The 27,130-nt window shown below is 37.0% G+C and overlaps 1 protein-coding gene across 3 annotated transcripts in view; it reads left to right on the forward strand.

The window, feature by feature from the left end:
* fbxo41 (F-box protein 41) overlaps nt 1–27,130 on the forward strand; it is a 78,576-nt gene that overhangs the window by 25,280 nt on the left and 26,166 nt on the right. For all 3 annotated transcript variants that reach the window (XM_028455991.1, XM_028455982.1, XM_028456000.1), the window contains 3 exons: nt 11,860–12,642; nt 15,158–15,387; nt 24,534–24,741. In XM_028455991.1, the coding sequence (XP_028311792.1) occupies nt 12,094–12,642; nt 15,158–15,387; nt 24,534–24,741 (987 nt within the window). In that variant the 5' untranslated portion in view covers nt 11,860–12,093. The remainder of the gene's footprint in view (nt 1–11,859; nt 12,643–15,157; nt 15,388–24,533; nt 24,742–27,130) is intronic.

Here is a 27,130-nt window from a genome sequence, read left to right on the forward strand (position 1 = left end):
GTTCTGAAACTTTATCAGAAGACGGTCTACCCACTCTGATGGCAGAACTCTACTTTTCCTGGAAAAATTACCTTCAGTTTGAAAATGTCATTGTATTTTGAGGTTCCAGTGAAGCAGGACGTTCATATGATTTACAATGACCGCTGCAAAACTACAATTCTGGAAATGCTCCAATCTCGTCATCTAGCCATCATAATGTGGATCTAATTAGATATGCTTCTACATTATTGTTTTGACATTCAGGGAAACGTATGTTTGCAGTCTGCTGAAGGGCACAGATAATAGACATGAGTTAATTATTTTTGATTAAAAATAGAATTAAATCAAAACAACTTACTATAATGTAATAGAATAACAAAAGGCATTGGTATAGTGGTCACTAGCTGCATTAACATGCTCAATTTTTGTTTCATATTCACATCAATCTTTTTTTCATTATTTATATGAATGTTTTTCAAATATTTATTTTTAATAAAAGATGGTAGGGGTGGTAATACTTTTTTTTTTTTTTTTAAGGTGTTGGAATCACATTGGGGCCCTTGATAATTTGAGATTGAGGGAGTTAAAATCTGATGCTTTGGTAGTGTAAATGTTTAAAAATGGTCAGAAATATTGGGGATATGTTCATTATATTAATCTAAAGTTATCTTTATAACTGCTTAGTTGCAGTACACTTAGGACTGGGATTTGTTAGTTTCTTGTTGTTTTACATGTTTTACTGTGACAGACTCACAGTAAGCACCGATGGATAACACTGAAATAAATGTGTAAACCTGCACTAGGAAGTGAGTCTGAGTAAAACTGGAGTTACAGGACAAAGCTGAGGAAATGCATCCAATTACGTTTTCAATTACGTTTACAGTGACCAGCATTTTTTCCCAATTACACTTGAATTACAATATTTCTTATCCTCAGAAAGTCAATTACAACTAAGTTCTCCATTACTAAAGTTCAATTACAATTAATCACAATTACTGAGCCTGAAATAAATAACCTAATAAAAGTTAACTTTCTGTTAGCATCTGTTATGATAACAGGTCCCAAATCAGCTGTAAAATATGCAGAAAACAAATATCTATCATCTAATTTATTTATTATCTATTGGTTACTTTGTTAGGCTTCCTGATCAATGAAAATATAGGTTTTAATATTTATGGTGTGGGCGTTTGAGCCTTTTTTGTGTCACTTTACCCTTTGATTGCCATTTTTAAATCGTAAAATGTGGGAAAGCTTGATTTGAAACACATTTTAATAATTGTTAACTACATATGTGTAGAACTGTACATAGAAATGTAACATGGTTCTCCAGTTTAGTTTTAAATTTTAATTGACATTTTTTATAGAATTTTCATGTCAATTACAAAGTAATTACGCTTACCACGGCAACAGCTTTTTAAAATTACAATTATAATTGCACCGTAATTGTAATTAATTATCAATTATGCATTTACAATAATTGACCCCAACCCTGGTCAGCAGTGATCAAACATGTAATTTCTATTCTAACTGATTGTACATACTGTGTGACTTTTGGGCTATAGGCTGAGTCTGGACTTATTAGCGCCACTTAGGTTTTGCAGAAAACACATACACACAAGCAGAATTAGGCGTGCCTAGATTAGGTTGTGAATCAGTTCAATCAGCAGATTTAAACGTGTAAGAAACATATCTTAAAGGTCCCATATCATGCTATTTTTCACCCATCTCCATTTGTTCTAAGAACCCCAAAAACATAGTATTTGAGGTTTATTTTTACCAAACTCACCTGTTTTTTAGAGTTTTAGCCTCTGAAAAGTTACTTTCTGAGCAACTCTACACAAACAGGCTGATTTGCGGCCTACTTATGTATTATCATGAGTGGGCGTGTCTATAGACGGGACACTGACTTCCTCCTCCCGCACGGTGACGTATAAAGCCCGGTACATACTTAGACTGTAGAAAATACATACATAGCACTGCGCGAAGGATGCTGAAATGCTCACCTTCGTGGGCGTGTCTGTTTACATGTCAATCACAGCAGAGAGCTTCCTGGAGGCGCGACTTCTCCAGCTCAGTGCCGCGTGAAATTCGTCATCAAAGTGGGAACGCGTCATCAAATTGGAGCGAGGTGTTTGGGTTCACCCTGCAGTAAGAAAGGAGCAAATCACCCTCTAACTAACGATTGAGGGAATCAATGAAAAAAACATTTGGGCATGTGTATGAAGCCCTAATAGCACTTTATCATGTTTAAAGCACAGAAAAGTTGATTTAGCATAACATGGGCCCTTTAACATTGGCCCTTTAAAATTGTCTTGCCTCTTTAGACATTTTCTGTGTCTAAAAGCTCCTGCTCTGAAGTTTCTCCTGTATGGAAGCCTCTGTGTGTCCTTTGCTGTCAGGTGAGGAGCCCAGAGCTGTGACTCTCATGTCCTCACAGTCCCATGGCTTACTTGAGGCTAACACACTGTGACACAGTCATGCCTGTAGGGCAGTAGAAAGTTGCACTAAACCTTCCTTTGGGTCATAAAAGTGTTGATAATATACAGTCTGTCCGGTGCATGTCCACCCTTTAGGACTCCATCAATACCATTGTTTGCAATGCAGAGTAAAGTCTAATTGTTTTGTCACACTGTTATCTGTTGATTCACCTTGATATTAGGTTTCATGGTTGACTGACAATGATGTGTCAGGAGGACGAGGGGCTACACTTTCCACAAGAGAAAATCCAGCAGAGAAAACAGCAGCACTGTGTGCATACAATGATGCTCATGTCACACATTTCATAAAGGCTTGGCACCTCTAGGATGAGGATCTGGTACTGCTATCTTATTCCAGCAGCTTTTCAGTGCTGCAGCATTTCCGAGTGAAGCTTTGCAGAGGATGAACAGGTTGGCTGTGATACATCCTGAGTCACTCTCCTTCTCACACCTTCAAACACAATAAATCCCTGTCAGACTAGAGAAGCACACCAGATCACCTCACCTGAATTATTGTTTCAGATGGTCTGTCGGATTGGTAGGTGTGACAACAAGTTGCTTCTATGTTTGCCAATTATTAACTAAATAAATCTAGATTGACTGTTGGGTCTTCAATGGAGTGTAGTTACATGTTATTCCCTTTGTAAACTTGGTGAGGCTTCAGTGTCATGAAAATCTGATCAGAAAAAGATTTTATAGATGGATTATGTCTTTACAAATAGTCTATGAAAAGGAGATTCAGGCTGTCAGCTCAATTCTGTACTGAGGAGGTACTGAACTGAACACCTTCTTAAATATAGCTCAGGAGGTATACACTGACTGACATATTCATGGAGCTGATCTTTGAATAACATTTATGAATAAGTCATATTTTACTTCATGTACTGTAATAATGATTAATGATCAAAACCCTATTTAAATCTATATTGTAAAGTTGAATACAACACAATGACATACAGTATTTGAGTACTGGTTTCAGAAAACACTAAGAAAAGTCATTCATAATTATGGAATACTACAAAAACATTTCACAGATTTGGGATTTCCAAATTTTTTTGTCTGCACATGTTGTCAAAGGTCAACACTACATGAAGTGCACTCTTTTTAAGACAGCAATGCATGTATTTTAAATAAAAGAATTTATTTTATTGCATAAGTGTGACCATCACCAGCCCTCCCTAAGGAAGGATAAGAGGGAGGATATAAAAAGATAGGGCAGTGTTTTGAGGGGGAAGGGCACAGGGAAGAGGGAGTCAGGGTAGGAAAACGGAAGGGGTGGGGAAGAGTCAACTGTTTTAAGGTGAGAGTGAAATGTGATGTTTTTATAGTTGTGCGTATTCTGCTTATTGTGTGTCCGTGTGCACGCGAATGTGCGTGTATACTGGGCCAGTCGGCTTTGAGCTGCAATCCGTGTGCCAGATGTCAGATATTGATTACCGGTACCTTTTTACATTTGTGATAACAATCAGTGGTGAAGAGGATAACCACTCACCAGATTGCCAGAATTTTGGGTGTAACCACTTCATATGTTCAAATTTAAGCATGGGGTTGTATTACCTTAATCCAATAGATGCTGCGATTGGCACTTGGTGTTGGTGTGTCTGTGCAGTTGAGATACTGCTGTTCGCCCAGCTTCCATTACCCATGTTGACCTCTGATTGGGAAGAGAACCCAATTCTGTTTCTGTGCAAAATATGGATTCCTGTGTCATCAAATTAAAGACTTATTAGGAGTTTTGTGTTGCTGAGCTTGGCACAGTTTTTCCTTAATCAAACAAAGAGACAGTTTTAAGTGCTGGGTTTTAATGTTAATATACTGTAACGTGCAGATTCAGGGGAGTTTAGTGAGCATGAAGAAAAAATGGAGTGCGTGAGTCGTGAGATACCAGAAGCATGGAGAGGTTTAGGAGTCCCAGTTAGTCAAAGGATCTTGGAGTTGATGCAGGACCTGATAGAAAGTTATTGGAAACAGACGAGTGTGGAAGTAATGTGCACAGTCTTTTTGTTTAAGACTGGGTTTGTCTTCATGCTTTATAATCAGTCTTCAAATCTTTTGATAAAAAAAAAAAAAAACTAGTGTCTGAGCGTGTCTGGAACTTCCAGTGTCAAACACAGAGGTGCTCTGATTTAATCGGTTGCAGTAATCCAGTAATCCGATTACGGTACTTTTACACGGAGCAGACTTTGGTTCCCCTTTTGCTAATAACTTTACAATAACCTTATGTAACCTACTTTTGACCAGAAGTGTCAAACTTTTTACAGTTTAAGGACCACAAAAGTCCTGATATAATCTCCTTTGGGCCAAAGTTGTAGTCACCTGTAACAGTAATTTTTAATGTGCTTTCTTCATTCATAAAGTGCCTCAGGGTATCAGTTTCTTTACATTTCTTTTACGCTAATACTAAATAGATCACAGTGGGGTGGTAAAGCAAAATAATATAATGCATCTTTATACCTACCTATTATACCTTGAGGGTATTTTAGAAAGGAGGTTCAACAAACTCTGAGTCTATCCATAAACTGAGTTAATGCACCCCGTGATGGGAAACCCTGAGTATCCGGTTCCATTACATCTGGGATGAAGTGGGTCAAATTTCAACTATGTAAACCTTGAGTTACTCACGTGCACGAGCGCAATAAAAAGCCATCATCAATCAAGCAAAGATACCACGAGCTACAGTGGCAACAAGCCGGAACAGAGCAACAGCAGCTAAAAGTGATATATAAAAACATCATTTAGAACGGTAATGCAAATTTACAAAAGACAGCAGTTTAATACAAGAGCAACTTTTCTGATTGCTCTGCATATATTGCCTTTCCCTAAATGCTCTGCAACCCCAATGTTGTAAAGAAAACTACCATTTGCCAAAATACGTAAAGTAGCACTGCATACAACATTTGTAATGATGCGCATCCGTGGTGTGCAGCTGGGTTTCAAAATAAAAGTGGTTTCTAAATTTCGACAAAGTATAATTGCGCTTTGAACATGTTTCTATTAAATGTTGTTTTGGGCAGGAGCCTCGTAACTTCAGTGAAATCTTTCAGAACCTCCTTATAACGGGTATCATACCGCGCCATGTTTTCTCAAGAGAAGTGGTCATGTGACCAGGTACCTCATGTCATCTGACCATGTCCATAATGTTTTGTGACGTGTATTTGCGGAAAAAGTACTTCCATAGCACTTTTGCGTCACATTTCAATATCAAAACGACTGAAATACCTCCTTATGAAAGTGTAAAAACTTTTTTAGCGATATTTGTGTGCTTTTTTCGAAATTGAGTCGTTTCCATTACCAGTTTTTATTGCGCTATTTAGATTTTGAGCATTTCCAAGGGTAATGGAATTGCAGCTTGTGATGTTACAAATGTGTGGTCCTAGAAGAGTGTCAAGGCAAATTGAAGTGCCTTGAGAAGCGGTAGCGTTCCCAAAGATATTCCTCAGGAAAAGAAAGAATATTCAGTTTTGGACAGAAACACCTCTCGCGGCGTAGAGAATCTCTAATTATTTGAACCTCAACATCGATCGGATTTGGAATGAATGGACAATCCATGACTGACTGGTGTTCAGGTGGGCGGAGCCAGGTAGAAACCCAGGGTTTCTGATACAAAACCTGCCAGTGAACAGGTTCAGTTCACAGAGAATGTTACCGTGGTGACATACTCAGACTGAGTATAACTTACCCAGCTTTCTAGAACCCGAAACTCAGAGTTTATCTTATTTGAGTCCGAACATACTAAGAGTTTAAACATAACCCTCATTCTGAAATACCCTTCCTTTCAAATACAGTGTGGCAGCACAGAGTAGTTAGCATTTAGGTTTTTAACTCTTTTGGTCACAGACGACCAATTTTGTCTTTGGACTGACACACAGGTTTTATCTCATTGTTATTGCTCTTCGACAGTGTTATGAATATTTATTGTCTTTTTCTGAGTGTTTAAACTGCGACTTTGTGTTTTTGACGATACCAAAGAGTCAAAACAAAGCTATATATCCTTATGTTACTCTAGAGCTCAACTGATTTAATGCATATTTAAAGATGGAGAAAAAAACACAGAGGCAATATGATATATATATTTTTTATATGTACATGAAAAAATACAGTACATGAATATACCCATTTGAGTTTATTTGAGGTTATTTGAGTTGATATCTACAAATATACAGAATACAATACACAATATGCTCGTTTGCTTGTAATAATACATTAGTTTGTTATTAATGGTAGAATGAATAATGGACAGATAGAAAAATAAATGAATCAAATAATAAAAATAGTTAGTAAAAAATAAATGAATCAAATAATAAAAATAGTTAGTAAAAAATAAATGAATCAAATAATAAAAATAGTTAGTAAAAAATAAAGATAATATAATATATTTCCACACTGAACTCACTTCTACATATCGCTATCTTCCTGTCACTGCCCAATATTTGTTTTATTGATGAGAGTCATGAGACCATAACACCAAATTAAATTCCCTTTACGTGCAAGCTTTTTGTGGCAATTTCTGATTCTGAATAACTGACAAAGAAAATAGTAAGAAAAAAAAAACCTTAGTAGAAAAATGACATTTCACTTAGTTACTTTGATATTAAAATACTGAGAGGGACAGTTTCCCTGCTGAGTTCTACAAACACTTTTGTTCCATTCTATCGTAATTTTTTCACAACATGATCACTAAAATTAAACCTCCAAAATTAAATTAAATTAAATTAAATCTCCAATTTCCCGTCAACAACAAACACAGCAGCGATCTCACTCCCTATTAAAACCAAAGACAGTGTGATATTCTAATGCTGCTGCATCGCCTCAGTGACTGAGGACGGCTGATCCTTCAGTGTTTGTTTGTCTCTTAAAATAGTGCAGGACAAACACAGCTTTGTAGTTGTTTATGTGATTACTGAAGGATTGACAGTTTCTATGATTTTTCCTTTGAAAAAATCCTCCCATACATCTTGTGATACTTGATGTAATCTTAGATCTCCAGCACGAGGGACTCACGTACGTCCCACGGCAATTCATTGAAAGGAAATATATATATTAACATGTTAAATTTAGTCTTCAGATACTTGATGTAGCTTTGCTTTCAGCTGTGTTGTTTCCTGGTTGAATTAGTAACGTTAAACAGATGGGAATGCCTGCTGTTTGCAGCACAGCCACTGTGTCGTCTATGAAATCCTCCTTCTTTAATAAGTGAGCACGTCTTGCCAGCACGGCCTCAGAGCCAGCCTCACCAGACGTCTAATAACAGTCTCCGACTTACTGGGATTTCCAGTATTTAGTCCACTATGAAGACTGGTCTGCCTCCTTCTTTTCTGACTACTCCCTCAACGCCTGTTGTATTTTCTATTATTAGCAAAAAGTTTAGATATAACTATGTTTGAATGATGAATATTACTCTGTTCAGGGACTAGCATCCATCTCTCCTAAGATGCCTGATTACAATGAATGAAAGAAAGAAATTGAGAGCACAGACACTTTTCTATATTGGCTGCAGTAGACATGAGAGCCACGCACACAGACTACAAATGATGTGTTTAAAATGATTTAGTACACTTTTCAATGCTGTAAGACTTGTTTTTTCAGGCCTGAGGAGTTACGAGCCTACTTGTAATTATCGTAATAAGCAAGGACAAACAAGCTGTGTTTTCTCTCTACTTTTTGTGTTTCCGTTGATGTTTTTTTTTTTTTTAAAAAAAAAAAGGAAACGTTTGTTGTGTTGGTGTGGTTTAAGTCCCCGCTGGCAAATAACGAACATTTACCAACATGTAAGGTTCTTCCCTGTCCCTGAAGATTGTTCTTTTCAAAAATGTGCCGTAGCATTAATACACTGAAGAGGGTTTATAGTGAGGAAGAATAGCACAGACATTACACATACTCCAATAGTCAAGTCAGTGTTCAAATTTTCATTGAATTTTCAGCAAAATACTGTCAACCAGCAAATCACCCTTACGCTTTGCACGCAATCCTGTGCAGCCGTGTGATTACGTAGCACGAGATTTTGAATGAAATGATGAGTGAATTATAATCAATAAATTGTTTCATTGAACGATAAATAAAATTAGCTTATTAAAGTGCAGCTCAGGACTTAATAAGTCATAAATTAAAAGTTTTTGACATTCTAAATACAATGTAAACTAAGCAAGACTTGTATTTGCAAGGCAAATACGTATTTGGCAATTGAAAATTTAGAAAATTGGCAAAAATGACGACCTGTATCTGAATTTGTTGACAAGTTTGTTCTTTTTACTAATTAACTCATTCACTGCCAGCCCTTTTCAGAGCAGCCAACCCCATAATGCCAAGCGTTTTAGATGATTTTCACTTTTTTTTAAGACCCACAGAATATTTTGTACTATGACAATCTGAAATCTGATTCAGAAGATTCCTCTCTAGTTTCATCAGAAAAAATAATTTTGTTTCTAGCTTGTTTTGTTCTTCTGTAATCAGCAGCTGAATAGAGGCAAGTTTCACATGAATTTTGTGACAAAAAGCTGAGAAAAATGTCTTTTTCTGAAAAAAAAAAACCTATTAGTGACTTTGAAGCATTTTATTTTTTTGCTTTAGTGACACCTAAACATTGGTTTCTACTACAAAAACAACACTGAGACCAGGCTTTTGATGGCAAATTTATTATTTATGCCCATTGGAAGTATGTATTCAAATAGTGGGAGCTTAAGTAGAGTTGTCAATTATGAGCATAATAATAACAACATACTCTGTAGCATTATAAAGGGGTATATTTGCAGGTGCAAAGTAAAATAGCGTGTGCAATTTCCCTGGTTTAATTCTATGGGACATGCGCATGATAAATGTGTTGGTTTTTTTTACTCATTTTTATATTTTTTTTGTTTGATGTATTTTCTGTAATGTATGTTTTTTGGAGTCATTATGTGTGTTTTTGTATCTTTCTGTTGTCTTTTTGTGCATTTTTTGTATAATTATTGTTTTTTGTTGCCATCGTAGTGCGATTCTGGATTCTTTTTGGTGTAGTTTTGTGCATTTGTTGTCATTTTGTGAAAATAAAAGTTTTAAAACGTCATCACCAAATAACGAAGAGTAAAAAAAAAGTATGTTTCCTCAAAAGAGAAGTCCACAGGAGCTCTGGCACGCACCGGAAGTGAGCTGTGCAGTGAAATCGATTAAAATAAACATTTGGAAATGACTAAATTACTCCAAAATAACAGATGCACAAACCCGGGGTATTTGGTAGAGATATGGAAAATTTGGGTTTTTTGACACCTGACGCGACCTCAACCTTGAACCTGACATTTTGGCTCCAAAAAAGGTCAACTGCACATCCTTGACATTGCCCCTTTGAGATGACATACGTGTCATTAGTGCTGCATTAATAGCGTAGGAGGAGTTTCAGGACAAAGCGAGAACAATGTGTTTGTTTTTGTTTTAGTATTTGGCAATTTTCAATTGTCAAATACTAAGATATTAAGGTTTATTGCATTTGACAAGGTGAACTTGCATTATTATGATACGTTATCATTACATTAGTGGTTGATTTGGACTTGTTTATCAACATTAATGTTGTTTATCTGCAATAATTTGTTGGACGATATCTCATCCAGCAATTGGTCCAGGTCTAACTTTGCTGTTATAGGTAATTATCTCTGAGATTATTATCCCTCTCGTACATTGTTAGATTCCTTTTTAGATGTTTTGAGATCAAAATAATTCTGCAGTAAACAGAAGGCTTTGAGGGCGACCGTGGCTCAGGTGGTAGAGGGTCGTCTTCTGATCGAGAGGTTGGGGGTTCGATCCCAGTACCTGACTATGTGTCGAAGTGTCCTTGGGCTAGACACTGAACCCTAAGTTGCTCCCAGTGGTCGACAAGCGCCTTGCATGGCAGTCCTGTCCCACTGGTGTGTGAATGTGAGAGTGATTGGGTGAATGAGCTGATATGTAAAGCGCTTTGAGACTGCTTCAGTGTGGGGATAAAGCGCTATATAAAATCAAGTCCATTTACCATTTATTACCAAGATACTGCCAGAACTGCCTGCAGACAAATGTGAACCTGTGAAGAATATTTACAAAGGAGTTCCTCTTAGTAATCATACTCTTTAAGCTGAACAGAATCAGAACCAGACTTTTTTGACAGATTTTTAGCCGACACACCTTACACTAGTCAATCAGAAACATGTCATTATCTCCTTCATATTTCCACCTACTGACTTGGAGTGGCATTAAGCACTCTGTTAGTAAATCCCACTGATGGTCCTGGTAGCAAAATGATTGAAGCAAATGGCTCGTACTGCGAAAACAAAACATCTACCTGTAATGGATTTAACCCTTTAAAATACTGGACTGGCATTAGCTTTAATATTTTTCTCAATAACAAAACATACAAGAGCACCTGAAGGTTTTATAATACATTATTTTATTATATATTAACAATTTCTGTATTTAAAGTCAGAGTAGTTGTTTGTTCTGTGTATTGTGTTTCCATTTAAGTCCAGTTAAGTTGTTGGAGCGACTCTGTTGGTCAAAATGATAGTGTCAGTGTGCAGCTCTGCCTTACAATTATAATTGTAATCGCTTAATTGATGTAATTGCAATAATGGCATCATTGTATTTGGCAATTGAAAATTGCGAAATACATTTTAATTGTATTTGTAATTTCAAAAAACATGTTGCTGTCATAATCATAATTACATTGTAATCGACTTTACATTATTGACTTTGTAATTGTAATGAAAATTCTGTAAAAATTGTCATTTATAATGTCACGCCAAACTGGGGAACCATGTTACAGTTCTATGTACAGTTCTACACATATGTAGTTAACGATTATCAAAATATGTTTCATTTCAAGCTTTCCCACATTTTAACATTTAAAAACATTTGAATTTAGGACTATACCGACACAAAAAAGACTCAGACGCCCACACCAAAAATATTAAAACCTATATTTTCATTGATTAAGAAGCCTAACAAGCTAAACAATAGATAGGAAAGAAATTAGAGGATAAATTATTGTTTTTATTGTATTTTACAACTTAATTAGGTCCCGTTATGATAAGAGATGCACAAGAAGAATGTTCACTTTTAGTAGGTTATTTATTTCAGGCTCAGTAATTGTGATTAATTGTAATTGAACTTTAGTAATTGAGAACATGGTTGTAATTACACATCTGAGGATAAGAAATTATTATAATTGGAAAAAATGCTGGTTACTAATTGTAATTGAACATGGGTAATTGAAAACGTAATTGCAACTGAAAAATGTAATTGACCCCAACCCTGGTGGCAGACAAATGAAACCACCTTGGAAGTAGCCTATTTGAGTGATAATAAGATATTTCCAAGTTAAGTCATCGTATTCTTGTCAAGTTGGCACATTTGTATTGGATTTTGTAATAAACTCTAACTTATTTCTTCTCCCTCTGTTTAGGGTCTGATGCGGGCGAGCCATGGTGAGAGAAGTGAAGGTTCCTCCCTCAGAGGTCATGTGACTACTCAGCCTTTGTCGTTACCTGTGGGATTTCTTTTCCTTTTCCTGACATTTTAAAGCTCCTCTGTGTCAACAATGAGAGGCTTTAACAGGTGCTGGAACTCTGTGTCCTCATACTGGCGCTGCCATTGTGCAGCGTGAGCGCCCCCTCTTCTCCGGCAGGTGTTGCACGGAATGGCCTCACTAGACCTGCCTTACCGCTGTCCTCGCTGTGGGGAACACAAACGCTTCCGAAGTCTGTCGTCCTTACGCGCCCACCTGGAATACAACCACACATACGAAACCCTATACGTCCTCTCCAAGTCCAACAGTGTTTGCGATGCCGCTGCTCTACTGCCCCTAGTGGCAGAAGGAGCTCTTATCACTCCTGCCAACAGCAACGACCCTTTCGAACCACTCCGACCCTCAGCATTCAAAGAGGAGCGTTTTCCCTGCCGGGAGCTTCCCAGTGCAGAGGACCTGAGTTTGACGCCGGTCCACTCAAACAGTGCAGCTCGATACCTTCCTAATGTGGAGTTTCCTCTGGGAGAGATTTTTATGAAGACAGCCATGACCTCTACAGACCCCAGTCCCCATGGAAACCCCAGTACAGCTGTGGCAGTGGCAGCCAATGTGGCAGCGAATGCTGTGGAAGCTGCCTATGAGGAAGGCCTGGCCAGACTTAAGGCACGAGCGTTCGAACGTCTGGAGCTGGACGAGAGATTGGAGAAACTGTCTGAGGAGGTAGGATAGATCACATGGTCATAATACAGTTCAGACGAATGATTTTAGTGATGTAGAGGATTATAACCTAGAGCAGTGGTTCTCAAACTATTCAAGATAAAGGTGCCAGAGACTGGGGACCCCCACTGTAGCAGACATGAACATAAAAGAACAGTCATGTGGAGACAGGGTCATCTAAAAGGGGGAATAAAGGGGAGAGCTTTTGGGGGCCCATCTAGTCAGCAAAATGATATCTGAATAATAGCCACTGTTATACAGGAAGTTTATTATTATTTGCTTCATGGTATTTAGTCATTTTAAACATAAATAAAACGGGTTAAAAGTGACCAAAAATGGTAGAAAAGGTGGTGAAATGTGTTTTAAAAACCACAGAAATTGGTTAAAATTTGCAAATTGTGGGTGATGGAATTAAAAAATGTCGGGAAAATTAGTTTAAACTGGGCAATAATGAGCATTACAAATCATAATGAAATATGGTGAAAAGGGGTAAAAGTGACAATAATGGGTCAACATATGCGACATTAGGTGGGAAAAATGGTGGAAAGGGTTTATAAGTGCAGGGTTCCTTCTTTCTTATTATGAATTTTATATTGTTAAGCACTTTGAGATTACTTTTATTTATTTTTGTGCTAATTAGATCAAATTGAATTGAATTGAAAATGTGTTGAAAGTGGGAAAAATGTGCAGAAGAGACATTGAAATTTAATGGAGAAGTGGCAGAAATGAGACTAATGTATCAAAAATGCATTCAAAATATGGTAAGAAAAAGTGATGAAAGCAGGTTAATATATGGCAAGTTTGGTGTAGTTGCAGAAAAAGAGTAAAAACAAAACAAAAAAGGGGCTGAAATTGTTCAAAAATATTCTTAGTTTCTTGAAGGCATCTTGTGACCCACTCCCAATGTCTCGTGACCCCAAATGGGGTCATCTTCAGATCACTCACTGTCAGATTTCACAGTGAAAAAAAGTGAAGGAGTTCCTTTTTCCATTCCGCGTGTTTTCTTTAATTGTAATATCCATACCATGATCACTGAGCCCAGTGTCAGTATAACTAATCAACAGGCTAGCATAGCATTCAGTGTTTACACTAACACTTGTGTCACTATATAAACCAGGAACTGAAACTTTTAGTAAAAAGAACATATTTTCCTGTGTTCACTGGATGGTCAGTGCAGCATTACTGGATTCTGGAGTTTAAGCCTTGATGGCTATTCGTCTACTGTTCAGGGTTTGCAGGTTCTCCCTGAGCAAACGTGTGTTATCTTTGGGCACCCTGATGTACATTTGAGCCTCTAAACTAGGGGTTTCTCAACTGGTCTCACTCTGAGACCCACGTTTTGCCACGGTCAATAAATGTCGACCCACTTTTTTAGAATTCAACCAAACACATTTACTTTTTCAAAAATAGCTGTTGAAAACACATACATCATTTTAATTTTAATTTTAATAAATCTATATATTTTCCTGTGCTACATGCTTTTCACAGCATGCCTGTCAAAAGAAAAGCTTCTTTCAAAATAAAAGACAAGTCCAACATGAGAGACATTAAGTATTTATTTATATTTGACCACCTGTCCGTGACCCACCCAGTACAGCTCTGCGACACACTTTTGTGTCCCGACCCACCAGTTGGGAATCGCTGATCTAAACTGACTATTCATCTACCTCTGAGAGGACAAGTACCCAATATGAAATGACATCTGTCTGACCCTCAAATGAATCAGCTGTTGTAGAAAGAATTGGATTAAGCCACAAACATGTATTTATTTAGTTTTAGACTTTAACATTACTGTAGATACTAGAGCAGAGCACTCAGAGAACGCAAACCTACGCCAAGCACCAAATCTGATCAATGATCCAGATCATGGTACCAGGATCATTCACACTTTACCTACTGTATCATTAATAATGATACAGTACATCATTTATAATGATACAGTAGGTCCAAATGTAAAGGCTGCTCCAATTGTTTCAAATAATGTTGATGAAATGCATATAATCCGGTTCTGATACAGATTATCGGTGAGGTAAGTGAGAAACCAAGCTGACATAACTGAGTCAAATTTCATAAAGAACGGTCAATTACGGGTACAATCAGGGATATGAATTTTTGAAATTTCACCATAGGGAAATTTAGATATTATAAACTGACCCAGAATCAGTATATTGATTCGGATTCCCTCTAAAATTTAATTGAGTCTTCCATGGCGTATCTGAGCAGCATTACGTCAAAAGTACTTCACAGATTTTGACAAAATTTTACTAATAGACAAACAACAACAAAAGGCCGGTGAATATATATTACCTCCTTGGCAGAGGAAACAATGTGTATCTGTATAAATCTATTTAATCCAGATTTGATTCATATATACAGTAGATTTTAATGATTGTTATTATAGTTTCTTAATCATTAGGGGATCATATCTTGATAGATACATTCCTTCATCCATCATAGGTGTTTTTCACTATTGTAATCAACATAAGACATCATGTCACCGTGGTTCTCTGTGTTGTAGGTGGAACAGAAAATAGCGGCTCGCGTCGGCCGCCTTCAGGCAGAGCTGGAGAGGAAGAGCTCAGAGCTGGAGCGGGCCAAGCAGGAAAGTGAACGGCTGAGCCAAGAGAAGCAAGACCTGGAGGACAAGGCGTCGGAGCTCTCCCGGCAGGTGGACGTCTCTGTGGAGATGCTGGCTAACCTGAAGCAGGACCTGGTGAACAAAGAGACAGAGTTGAACCACAAACAGCAGTAAGTCAGATGCACTTTCTTTACACAAACTCATTATATAGCTTATAGGGTGTTGTTTTTAACAAATTGCACAGTGATGATAATCCTGATAACCAAAGCAAAAAAAAAAAACACAACAAAAATGAAAAAATTGTATTGTGAGAGACCGCTGTGCACTCATTATCCTTATGATTAACAAATGTTAGTTGTTCTTACTAGGAGTGTGACGATATCTCGATATGGCGATATATCACAATTTTTAAAAAAAAATTTTTTCGCACTGTCGATTATCGATATGCTCGCAACAAAAATGTTGTCACTGTTTGTTCTGGTAAGAAAGACCCTGTTTTTTGTTTACAGAAAGCACTGTTGGAGATATTTATTAGTTTACATTGGTATGTTGACACTTATTTACAGAAATGTTGTATTAAAATAGTGTCACTGTTCAAAGGACATTTTTTTCAATTTATTGTCTTTCAGAGATGTAAAATAAAAATAGTATTTTTTCGCTTCATCTTTTTTTTTCTTGTTATGTCATAGATCAGGGGTTCTCAACTGGTCTCACCCTGGGACCCACATTTTACCACTGTCATTAAGTCACGACCCAATTTTTTTTTTTTTTTAAACTAAACCAACCAAACATGCATTTCACAGCATGCCTGTCAAAAAAAAGTTTCTTTCAAAATAAAAGACAAATCCTATTTATTTTTTTTCGACTAGCTGTCCGCGACCCACCAGTTGAGAATCACTATTATAAATTATCGTAGATTGATTTCTGACCAATATATCGATAATTGCAGTATCGTCATATCGTGAAATAATCGTTATCGTGAGCTTTGTATTTGGTATCATGAGGTACCCAGAGGTTCCCACCCCTAGTTCTTACCTTCTACTTTGAAAACGACGTCAGGAAACATTTTAATGGAAAAATGATAGTTGAAGAGATGGTTTAGATAAGTCCCACACATATCTTAAATGGGAGCATGTTTCCAGTGCTTTCATTGCTGCAGCAGAGTTGTTGTTTTGTTTTATCTCAGACTCTCTCTATCAGCCTTTACTGGTCACAGACAGCAAAGCCACAAATCTGATCACAACACCTGTGTGTCTCAATCTATTTCACTAAAGCTGTGGGAAATTTGTAAACATAAAGCTTCACTTGTAGAATGTAGGAACAGTTTATCTTTGTTTCCGTCCTTCATTCATTTTTATTCCCCTGCTTAGACTCAAACCCATAAATGTTTTGCTAAGTGGCAACGCTGCTGAACAGCCCTGAATTATTCTGCTAAAACGTTATGATAAATAAGTGGCCGAGATGTTTTTCAATGATATTTGAGGTTCGTAAAATCAGGCCGTACAGGAGTATAGTTCCAGTTGTAAATATACACAAACTGGCCAAAGTTAAGAAAGCAAGAAAGAGCATACATGGATGTATGGAGATTCAATTCAACAAATGATAATTCACACAAAAAATATCACTGTATTTGAAAGGAGATATCTGGGGATGTCCTGATTAAATCAGCAATGTCAAATTGGAGCCAATATTAAAGGTCCCATATCATGCTATTTTTCACCCATCTCCATTTGTTCTAAGAACCCCAAAAACGTAGTATTTGAGGTTTATTTTCCCAAACTCACCTGTTTTCCAGAGTTTTAGTCTCTGAAAAGTCACTTTCTGTGCAACTCTACACACTACTTATGCATATTCATGAGTGGGCGTGTCTATAGACGGGACACTGACTTCCTCCTCCCTGCACGGTGACTTAGGGCCAGAGGACGACCAGTCCTCCTCCCACCCACTCCGTAGCCGACCTCATGCTGCTTACTAAACACTAGACAGAGCGTGGGGGCGGGGCATTCACCGGTACATACATAGACTGTAGAAAATACATACATAGCAGTGCACGAAGGATGCTGAAATGCTCACCTTCGTGGGCGTGTCTGTTTACATGTCAATCACGGCAGAGAGCTTCCTGGAGGCGCCGCTTCTCCAGCTCAGTGCAGCGTCAAATTCATCATCAAAGTGGGAACGCGTCATCAAATTGGAGCGAGGTGTTTGGGCTCACCATGCAGTAAGAAAGGAGGAAATCACCCTCTAACTAATGATTGAGGGAATCAATGAAAAAACACTTTGGACATGTGTATGAAGCCCATATAGCACTTTATGATGTTTAAAGCACAGAAAAGTTGATTTAGCTTAACATGGGCCCTTTAACAATTGGGTGCCTACAAATCAGTTTCTTTTTTAGTAAATGACATTGCATGTGCTAAATTGATATATTTCCTCCTCCCGCTATTGAGCACTCCATATAGCTGACCTGCCTTTTTTGCATATTCATTTGTGGAATAGATTGTGTTATTTTACCTGTTCTACTGTATGTCTGAGAAAGGCTCCTGTGACCCTGTAGGAAATCAGGTATAGATGATACGATGAGATGAGAATAAAGTATGTGTACTTTAATCAAATTCTCTCATTTTGGTTTTTAAAAAGCCTCAAATCAGCAAACCTGGCACTATCAGAGATCACATTAGGGTCATAGAAAGCTTGTTTGGAAACACACACACACACACACACACACACACACACACACACACACACACACACACACACTCACACACACACTGGCAGTAAGCTGGCAGTCTAACAGTGAGCTTATTCACGCTCGGCTGTGAAGCACATAGTAGGTCTGAGATGGAAAAAGTGAATCACAGTGGATGAACGTTGTGCAGGATTGGTGACTAAGTCGTCTTTACCCGATGCAAAGCAGAACTACATCTGCCTAACCTCTTTGACACACAGTGTTCCATTCAGAAAGGTACCAATGACTTCATGTGTCCAACAGTTCTCGCAGCAGCAGCTTTTTAATGCTACGTTGCTATGCAACCAGTCAAAACTCCCACTATGTGTCTTTGATGCCAACAGTGGATGCTAAAATGCTTTATTTAGTTAACTATGCTGAGCAAACACCTTGAGTGAAGATGAATTTCTCAGCTCAGAAAATGAAACGAGTCCTGTTGGTGTGGTTTGTTATGTTGTTACATGTAATAAGGTTTATTCTATAATAATGGACTCATTATTATCTGAGAGGAGAATTATAAGTAATAAACATGTCCGTAATGTTTGATATAATCTTTATCAATTTAGGATTCATCACACAGTTGGATAGAAGAAGATGGATGAACATATGGCACGAGGACATGAATGAACTTTGTGAATGTGGAGAAGACGGTGAATATTTGTGCTAACTTGGAGCAGGATTTATGAGGCGCTGTCCATGCTGGCCATAAAGGAGAGTAAAGTGACATGCGTGTCCTTTGGGAGATTTGAGGCGGAGAAAAACAGACAACACTAAAGATACTGTTGACAGTCTGCGTTACCGCTCTGATATTGACAGACTCGTGTGCTAACATCACTGATGTGTTGAGTGTTTATTTTTCTTTTTAAAAATGGACTCATGTATGTATGTATGTATGTACTGTATGTATGTATGTATGTATTTTAATGTTTTACAGCAAAGGGCACTATCTATTTAGATTTTTAAATTCAGGACACACCACCGTGTTTTAAATCAGAGCCAGAATTTAAATTAATAGGCTTCTTCTTCCTTCATTTGTTTTATTTATTTATTTATTTCATTCAGGATTTATTTTTGATTAAATTGCATTGTTTTGCATTGTTTATCAAGGGATTCTTTTGACAATGAAAATAGTATTTTTATTTTTATTAAAAAAAAAAAAAAAAAAAGAATATTTTTTGGTCATCATTTGTCTACAGCCTCATTTTGTAAGATAAATCGTGAGAGAATCGTATCGTGAATGGAATCGTATCGGGAGTTGAGTGAATGGTTACATTCCTAGCTCTATTTCAGGATCACTCTGCTGCTGGGTGATTCTGGACCATCTGTAGGTTATGAGGTTAGATTTATTTTTTTTGACCACTGGGCAACCTGCAATCAAATCATTGGTCTGGTTTAGTGGCTTCTTGGGAAATCAAAATAGCTTTTGGTTGCCTTCAGAACTGCACATTTCAGCTTTCATGTCTTTCATCATCGACTTTTCTTTCATCCTTTCATCCTTGTCTAGCTTCACATCTTCTCTCCTCTGGTCTCACAACTATCCCACGCATGCCTTTTTTTTTTTTTCACTCTGTCGTTTCTTTGAATGCAGACAAGTATGTGACATTATGAAACAATGGTACAAAGCAGCCTAGCGGATTGTCTCCCTCCAAAGACACACGATTTAATCCAGGTGTCAAAACAGAATCACACGAGCAGCTGTTCTTTGTGAAAGCAATCCCTTCTCCTTCTTCCTCCTCGTTCAGGCCTTTCAGTCAATCATCTCCGCTCTTAAATATTAATGAACTACAATTCTGAACTAATGGACAGATATGATGGCAGCAGGGTAAGAGGCTGACCAATGATTATGATTATCATTTAAAGAGAATCCTTTAGTAGGCCCTGCCTTATAAATTCTACCTGATACAGCTGCACATGTTTAGACGCTTTATTTGGCTGTTTGGTGGAAGGCAAATTAAACATTCTCTGCTTGGCTCTTTTATTTTCCTTTGTCAAACCTCTGTTTATTTATTTGTTTGTTTGTTTTTTTGAGCAGGATTACATCAAAAGTACCTTACAGATTTTAACCAAAGATCCATATCTATATAATGATTCTGGATCAGTTTCAACATTTGAAAAATTCCCTCTCTCATCATTGGCGTAGTTTCAAAAACTAATTTTCCGTTGTGCAAACGACCAATCTTTATGAAATTTGACTCAGTTATGTTGGGTTGGTTCCTCAATTGTCCCATTGAGTTTCACCAATTTGCACATTTCATAGTGATTTTTCCCAAAAATGGGGGTGCCCATATATTTAGACCAACTGTATTGTTATTAATAGACATTTGTTACATCCTTTAAATGGTACCATGATCAGGATAGGGCTGCTCAATTAATTTAAATTTGATTGTGATTTTGATTATCACAACCAACGGTTAAAAAAATAACATAATCGAGAAAAAGCGATTATTATTAATTTTTTAAAATTATTTATTTTATTTTTTTCCATACGTTTTATTCGCTAAATAAAACAAACCCACTATTTCGGACATCTACACATAATAAAGCTTGGCACACACATATTATTAATACTAATGTTGAGTTTTTTATCCACGCACATCCAAGCTCCTCCCCTCCGCCCCGCCCCTCTCAAACCCAAAGCTAGCCTGCAGGCTAACACGAGGAATGTTGTTGCTCGTGGTCTTTAAACATGGCAGGAGAAACGCAGCAAAAACGCTTAGTAAACAAGCAAGGCAAGTCAAATTCTCTTCACGTGTAACAAGTGTTTTGTTTTGTGCAAAAGTGAACATACTTGATTCTAGCGTTTAAAGGATTTTATTTATGTTTAAAGAATATATTTAATGTTTTTTTGTACAAAAAAAAAAATGACTTTTTGGTTGATAAATAATCGTTTGAATAATCGTGATTTCAACTATGACTAAAATAATCGTGATTATCATTTTTTTCTATAATCGAGCAGCCCTAGGATCAGGATCATTGATCCAGATAAATGCCAGTATCTGGCAGAGGATAGTTGGTGCTGGCTGGAGATCTGTTATTTCTGTTGCATGTGCAGAACTCACACTGTTAAATTTAAAATCATGATTTCTATCAGTGGTTCTCAAACATTTTCACTTGCATCCCCTTTGAAGAATGAAACATTATTAATGTCCCCCACATCGCAAAAAAAAATGTCAATACTATTTGTAAAAAAAAAATAATAAAAAAAATGTAATATTCATTGAAATTGTTAAAAAATTTGATTTTTCTTCTTCCAAACTCATAAAAATTCATATCAAATGTGTAATCGTATAGTTTAAAACAGTAATAATAAAGTTCTTTGAATGCAAAGAAAAAAGGTTTTGTATTTTACAAGGCCCTTCTCATCTGTGATGACATAATTTGCCTCCGAGGGGGCATGCCCCCAGTTTGTAAATCACCAGTTAGTATCATAATGTCTGTTTTTATTTGGTTTTTAGCCTCTTATCTTTTCTCGACTTACTTTTACACACTTTTTGTGTTTTATTTTATTTTTGTTTTATGATATTGCTGAATGTTGAATTGAAAAATATATTATAAAATGTCTCACAAAGGAGACAAATCTAAAAAAAGACTCCTCCTTTGGCTTTAATATTTGATCTACTGTACACACTAGCTCTTCTGAAACTATCATACATGAAACTGAAATAGGGTTGAAATAAAGTTAAAAAAGAAGATATTTTTAATTTTAATGAGGGCACAAAGAAAACGCCGTCATTGCTCCTCCATGAAGGACCATTTTTGCCTCTGTCGGAAGTTATTTCAGAGGTGTGAGTGAGTCACTGTGTGAGAGTGAGGCATGTTGACTGTTTGTCTGTCAGGGCAGAAATTTGGACTGACAACAGGAAGTAGTCACGTCCCAATTGTCTGCCTTCAGGCAACTTTCCTGTGCTTGACTTGCAGAATGATGTCTGTTTTTCTCCTTTTTATCAGTTCATCAGCTTCCTTCCCTGGTTTTTGTCCATATTTTGTGTTTTTAAGTCATTTTTTTTCTACAATCCCCTTCACTCATGCCTTCTATGGATTTCTTGACTAAGTGTGGTTCATTTGCTGAGTGGTTGGGCTGCTGGGCAGTACTCTGGTGCATTTGTGCACGTCTTTCTTCCACTGGGAGTGTGTAGGGGAAGTCGATTTTCTCTCTGAGGCCCATCGTGCACACACTTATGAAATTGATGTGTGCGTTCGTGGTGAAACAAGATGAGGATACACTTAAATAATTAACCATGACAAAATACAGCTGCTTTGAATTTCAGCAGTGACCTAATTTAGGCGATTCACTTATTAACCTCTGATGGAAGCTGGCTCCTCAGGATGGACTGAAACTTCACTCATTGTTGGCGTAGAATGAGCAAAGTCTAAAATCAAAATAGTCACCACACAGATTGTATTTTATTATAATATTGTAAAAAATATAATATATCTTGTAAAGATGGAGGGTGCAAATATTATAGTGTGTCATTGATGGATCTTTAGTTACTTAAGGTGTGGCCACGTGCTGTTTTGGTTTTAGACTTGATTACATCATGAATACATTGGTGCATGTTGGATAGATATGGGCCCTCATTTATCAACCGTTCGTACGTTCAGATCTGACGTCCACCTCGGATAAGAGAATTTTCATCTTGGAAAAGCTTCTTTTCGTGTTTGATCTCAGTGGGCGGGGCTTCCGAAAAAGGAGGGCGTAACAAGTGAATGACGATCAAATTAATCCGCCACATTTATCAACACCCCATCATTTGTACGCTGGGATTAGTCAAATACAAATGTTTCATAAATCACATGTTGTTCCACTCATATTTACACCCGTTTTCACACAAGGTTGATAAATGAGGTTCATTGTGTCCAATAATCGCGCACTAAGCGTTGGCTCGTCTCACACATTGTCCTGCAGAAGTCCTCTTTAGATGCTCTTGTTTCTCTGTTTTCCACATGGATGTGCTGCACCAAAAGATCCATTCACAATATCCAGATTTTACATACTTGCTACATGTCTGCAGTCACAATCTGGACTTTTTTTTTTTTTTTTTTAGTTCCTTCATTTGTTTCAAGGTCAAATGACTCGATCACGTGGTTGAGCTCCGCTGGGTGCGCTGTTTGGACAGCAGACACTGTTTATACTTTAAACAGGAATCCATAGGGAAGAGGAAGTCTGTGAGATGGTTCTCAGAGTTGGAAACAAATGGTTTAACTAGCCTGATATGATATATTTGTATTGTAATTATTTTTCCAATCAATATCATTTTACTATATTATTGAGAAGTGTCAAAAATAATTATAGTTACTATGAACTTTTTAGGAGCCCAAATTAAAAAAAAAAAAAAAAAACATTTGCAAGTTTCAATGTCTCCCAACTTTTACCACAATTTACTCTTAACTACAATTTACTACACAATGTAACTACTTCATGAAGCCTCGGGACTGGTTTTAGCATCAGTCATAAGTCATGCTCATCAGGCCAAAGTCAGGTACCAGGAGAAATTTCGAAATCATGGTAAAAAAAAAAAAAAAATTTCTCTCAAATTCTTAATGATAAATTATATTAAGTCAGAGCTAAATGTATTGAATTTTATCCCAAATTAATAATAACAATACAATCTAATAGAATATATTTTACATTATCATTCATATAAAAAAAATCATATCCAAAGTCAAATATGCTTAAAATCTAACATATTGTGTGACCAAAATTTAATCTAATACATTTTTTTTTTTTTTTAAAAAAAAGAAGAAAGTTTTCGGCCTTTATCTTCTTCCATCTGACTGCATGTAAACATATGTGATCAGCAGAAGTACAGTATGTTACTTGGATGCTCCACTAAAGTTTGTTTTTAGGTTTGTGGGAAGACACCAGTGTGCATGAGACGACGTGCACAGCTGGATTGAGACAGGGACTTATATCTGCGACTTTTACTAACACACTTATCTTTAACACATCTGTGATCAAATGTGATGTTTAATTACTGTATTATTAGATATGCAGACCCTGTGTATTTTGAAGATGTGATACAGACTCACAGCTGAAAAACACGAGAACATGAAGCAATGCTGTGTGTGTTTGCCTTTGGTAACACACTGTCTGTCCCTTGAAATGGTAGAAACGTGTTCCTTCTCTGTCTGCAATCAAAATTAAGCAGCTCCTGTTCTCTTAGTGTGTATTTATCTTTACTGTCCAGTCTAAATGTATAAAGGACCTCATTTTAAGTGTGTGTTAGTGTAGCCTTTGTTGAAAAGTCCTTCAGTTATTAAAGGGGGGGTATTATGTAAAATTGACTTTTTCAAGATTTATATCATGTTACGATGTCATTCCCTCCCAGCAAATTTATCTGAGGCAGTTATTTTAATTTACTGTATTTACAGACCAACATATGGTTGCATCATCATTGTAGTGTGCCATCGAATGGTACTATGTGATTGAAAAAAGCACAATACCCCCCATTTAAGTGTTTATTTCACTTTATCGTGTAGTTTTCTGCTATTCAAGAGGTTTAGCAGGTTTATAGTTTATCTCTTTATAAAACAGGATGTCAGGCCATTTTCAGGGCTTTCCCATTAACACTGCTCTTACTCGCCCCACAGAGAGGTCGCCCAGATCGACCAGTTCCTACAGGAGACGGCGGCCCGAGAAGCTAATGCTAAGGTGCGCCTGCAGCAGTTCATTGAGGAGCTGCTGGACCGAGCGGACCGTGCAGAGAAACAGCTGCAGATCATCAGCAGCTGTGGCAGCACACCAAACGGCAGCCTGGGCCGCTGCAGTCTGCAGGCCTCCAAGGGAAACGGACGCCAGGTTGGCTTCTTTTAAGTACATTCTGTCAGTTCAGCGGCACAAGCATCCTGTAGATTTTAAGTTTTTAACCCTGAAATTTTGCTGAACTCATTTTTCAAGACACTGGTTTTAATTTAAAGTTTAATTATGGTAATTAAAAAACACAGCTTAAGGAAAGCCCATCAGAGCAGCCGTCAGACAACACTTAGTTGAGTTAAGTCAGAGGTTAAAGGAGCTTTTTTTTTCTGCACAAGCATCGATTATATTGACTAGTGTGTCTTTAATGCACCACAGGTCCCAAACATAATAAACTTTAATAGGCTTAAGACGAGTATTAATCTCTCTTTGGTCAAATGTCAACAGCTTCATCAAGAAGGTTGTAACTCAAGAAATGTTTAACAATGTAAAAAAAAAAGATCTGTACGATGAGGTTTACAACATCCAGTCAAAATAAATCATAGACGTAGTCGTAGACTAAAAACTATGTTCATGTATTAACCTTTTGTATCACTTGTCACGTAAAGATTAACTAATCTCAATGAGCTGAAATTCATTAAGACATTGATTGTCAATCTTTAAGTACCCCTTTTCTCTTGTTTCTGAATCCAGGTACCCCCTTTGTCGGACTACAACATTTTGCTCAGAATTCTATGAAAAAACAACTATAAAGCTTAATGATGAAATATACGAGTGATAACGCACATTAAAAATAATTTTCTTTCGTAAATAAGTGGAATGAAGCCGTATTTAGTGCCTCATGAATAATTTCTAGTTTTTATCATTTCTGGTCATCTCTGGCAGGATGTGGGACCAAGACTTACCCTTGTATTTTCAGTTAATATTCTAATCGAGATCATTTCATCATCATTATCATTATCATTTTTAACTAAAAATAGACGTTATAAAACCCCATATTTTTATTGCTTTCATTTGTTAATTTGATACTCTTCTTTCTCAAGTACCCCTTGTACTACCATCACATACTCCTAGGGGTACACGTACCCCCATTTTAGAAAGACTGCATTAAGAAATATGATCAATACAAAAGTTTTCATCTAAATTCAAGTCACATATTGTAACAATTGTTGATATAAAATTATTTTAAACACATTTCTGGTGTTTTTACGGATTAAAAGTGGTAAATGGCAAATGTTGATATTTCGGCTTTCCGTGAAAACACCCAAATATGGCCAACAAAAATGAATGTCTCATGGAGTGACATCATATCACCGGGAAAACCAAAAACAAACCAGAACAAAAATGGTATCCAGTGAATCACTGTCATCCTTGTCTGGTGAAGAAACGCAAGAAATTCCGATAAGAATGAAGAGAAAGCACTTCTTAGAAACCAGAATCGTATCTTTGAACATTTCAGTTTGACCTCACATCTTAAACTTAGCTCGATAACATTTTTATGAGCGTTGCGGCGAAACCATGAAAAAGGATGTAGTTTCTTTGAACTACCCTTGTTCTCTTTCTAGCGAATCTGTACTAAAATGTTTCTGCTTTGTCACCATCGTTGCATTCGTCTACGGGATTCCCAATCCCACAATGCAATGCATAAAGCTTTTCCGAAGTTTACGTCAGGTGACCATTTGTCAACGAACCAATTATTTTTAATGGAATCTTATGAGCAACAATTTCAACCTAAAACACTTTTATGCGAGTATATTCTCCTGTTTTTTCTAAGCAAAGCCATTGATTTATTGATCAATGAGGCCGACACTATGTCTAGATGGTTGACGGCAGCTTTAAATCTTTTTGCTGGAACTTATTTATTCTATTTTGCACATTCATACCATAAATATTTATTCCTGTTAATTAATTGACTCCAAATTTGACTCCAAATCCAATTGCATTAAATAATAACATAATTACACTGTGTGAGGGTGATGAGGTCTATTTTGCTTCCTAAAGCTATCAACATAAACCTAAATCAGCTTCCACTACCAGTTTACTACAGGAATGTGAGAGGAAGATATTGTCAGTGGATTTTCATGCATAATGACACTAAAACGTGCACAAAACCCTTAAAGGCAACTTTTCAGTTGCATCAGTTTATGGTAAATTCTCCTTGAAGGCTGTATCAGACTGAGACAGGAGTTTGTTCCCTTGTATGTATGGCTAAGGCTAACACAGATGCACTCACTAGGCGTTTGTAATGTGTGGTTTATTTAAAAAAAAAAAAAAAATCAGTCTTTATTTGTAGCACTCGATCTGCAACACTTTCTGCTTTGGTTTCCCTCTTACACAGCATTAGTTTCACAAGATGTGAAAGCCTGCAGTCTGTACATAAAATGCCACATACCCACATTTCCATCCAACACGTGTAGAGAGAGGTGACCCGTGCTGCCATGGTAACCAGCTCTCGCCTTGGCTCAAGGTCTCGGCAGGTTTTTTCTTCCTTCAG

This window comes from Gouania willdenowi, chromosome 1 (genome assembly GCF_900634775.1).
Source record: "Gouania willdenowi chromosome 1, fGouWil2.1, whole genome shotgun sequence".
NCBI classification, from domain to species: domain Eukaryota; kingdom Metazoa; phylum Chordata; class Actinopteri; order Blenniiformes; family Gobiesocidae; genus Gouania; species Gouania willdenowi.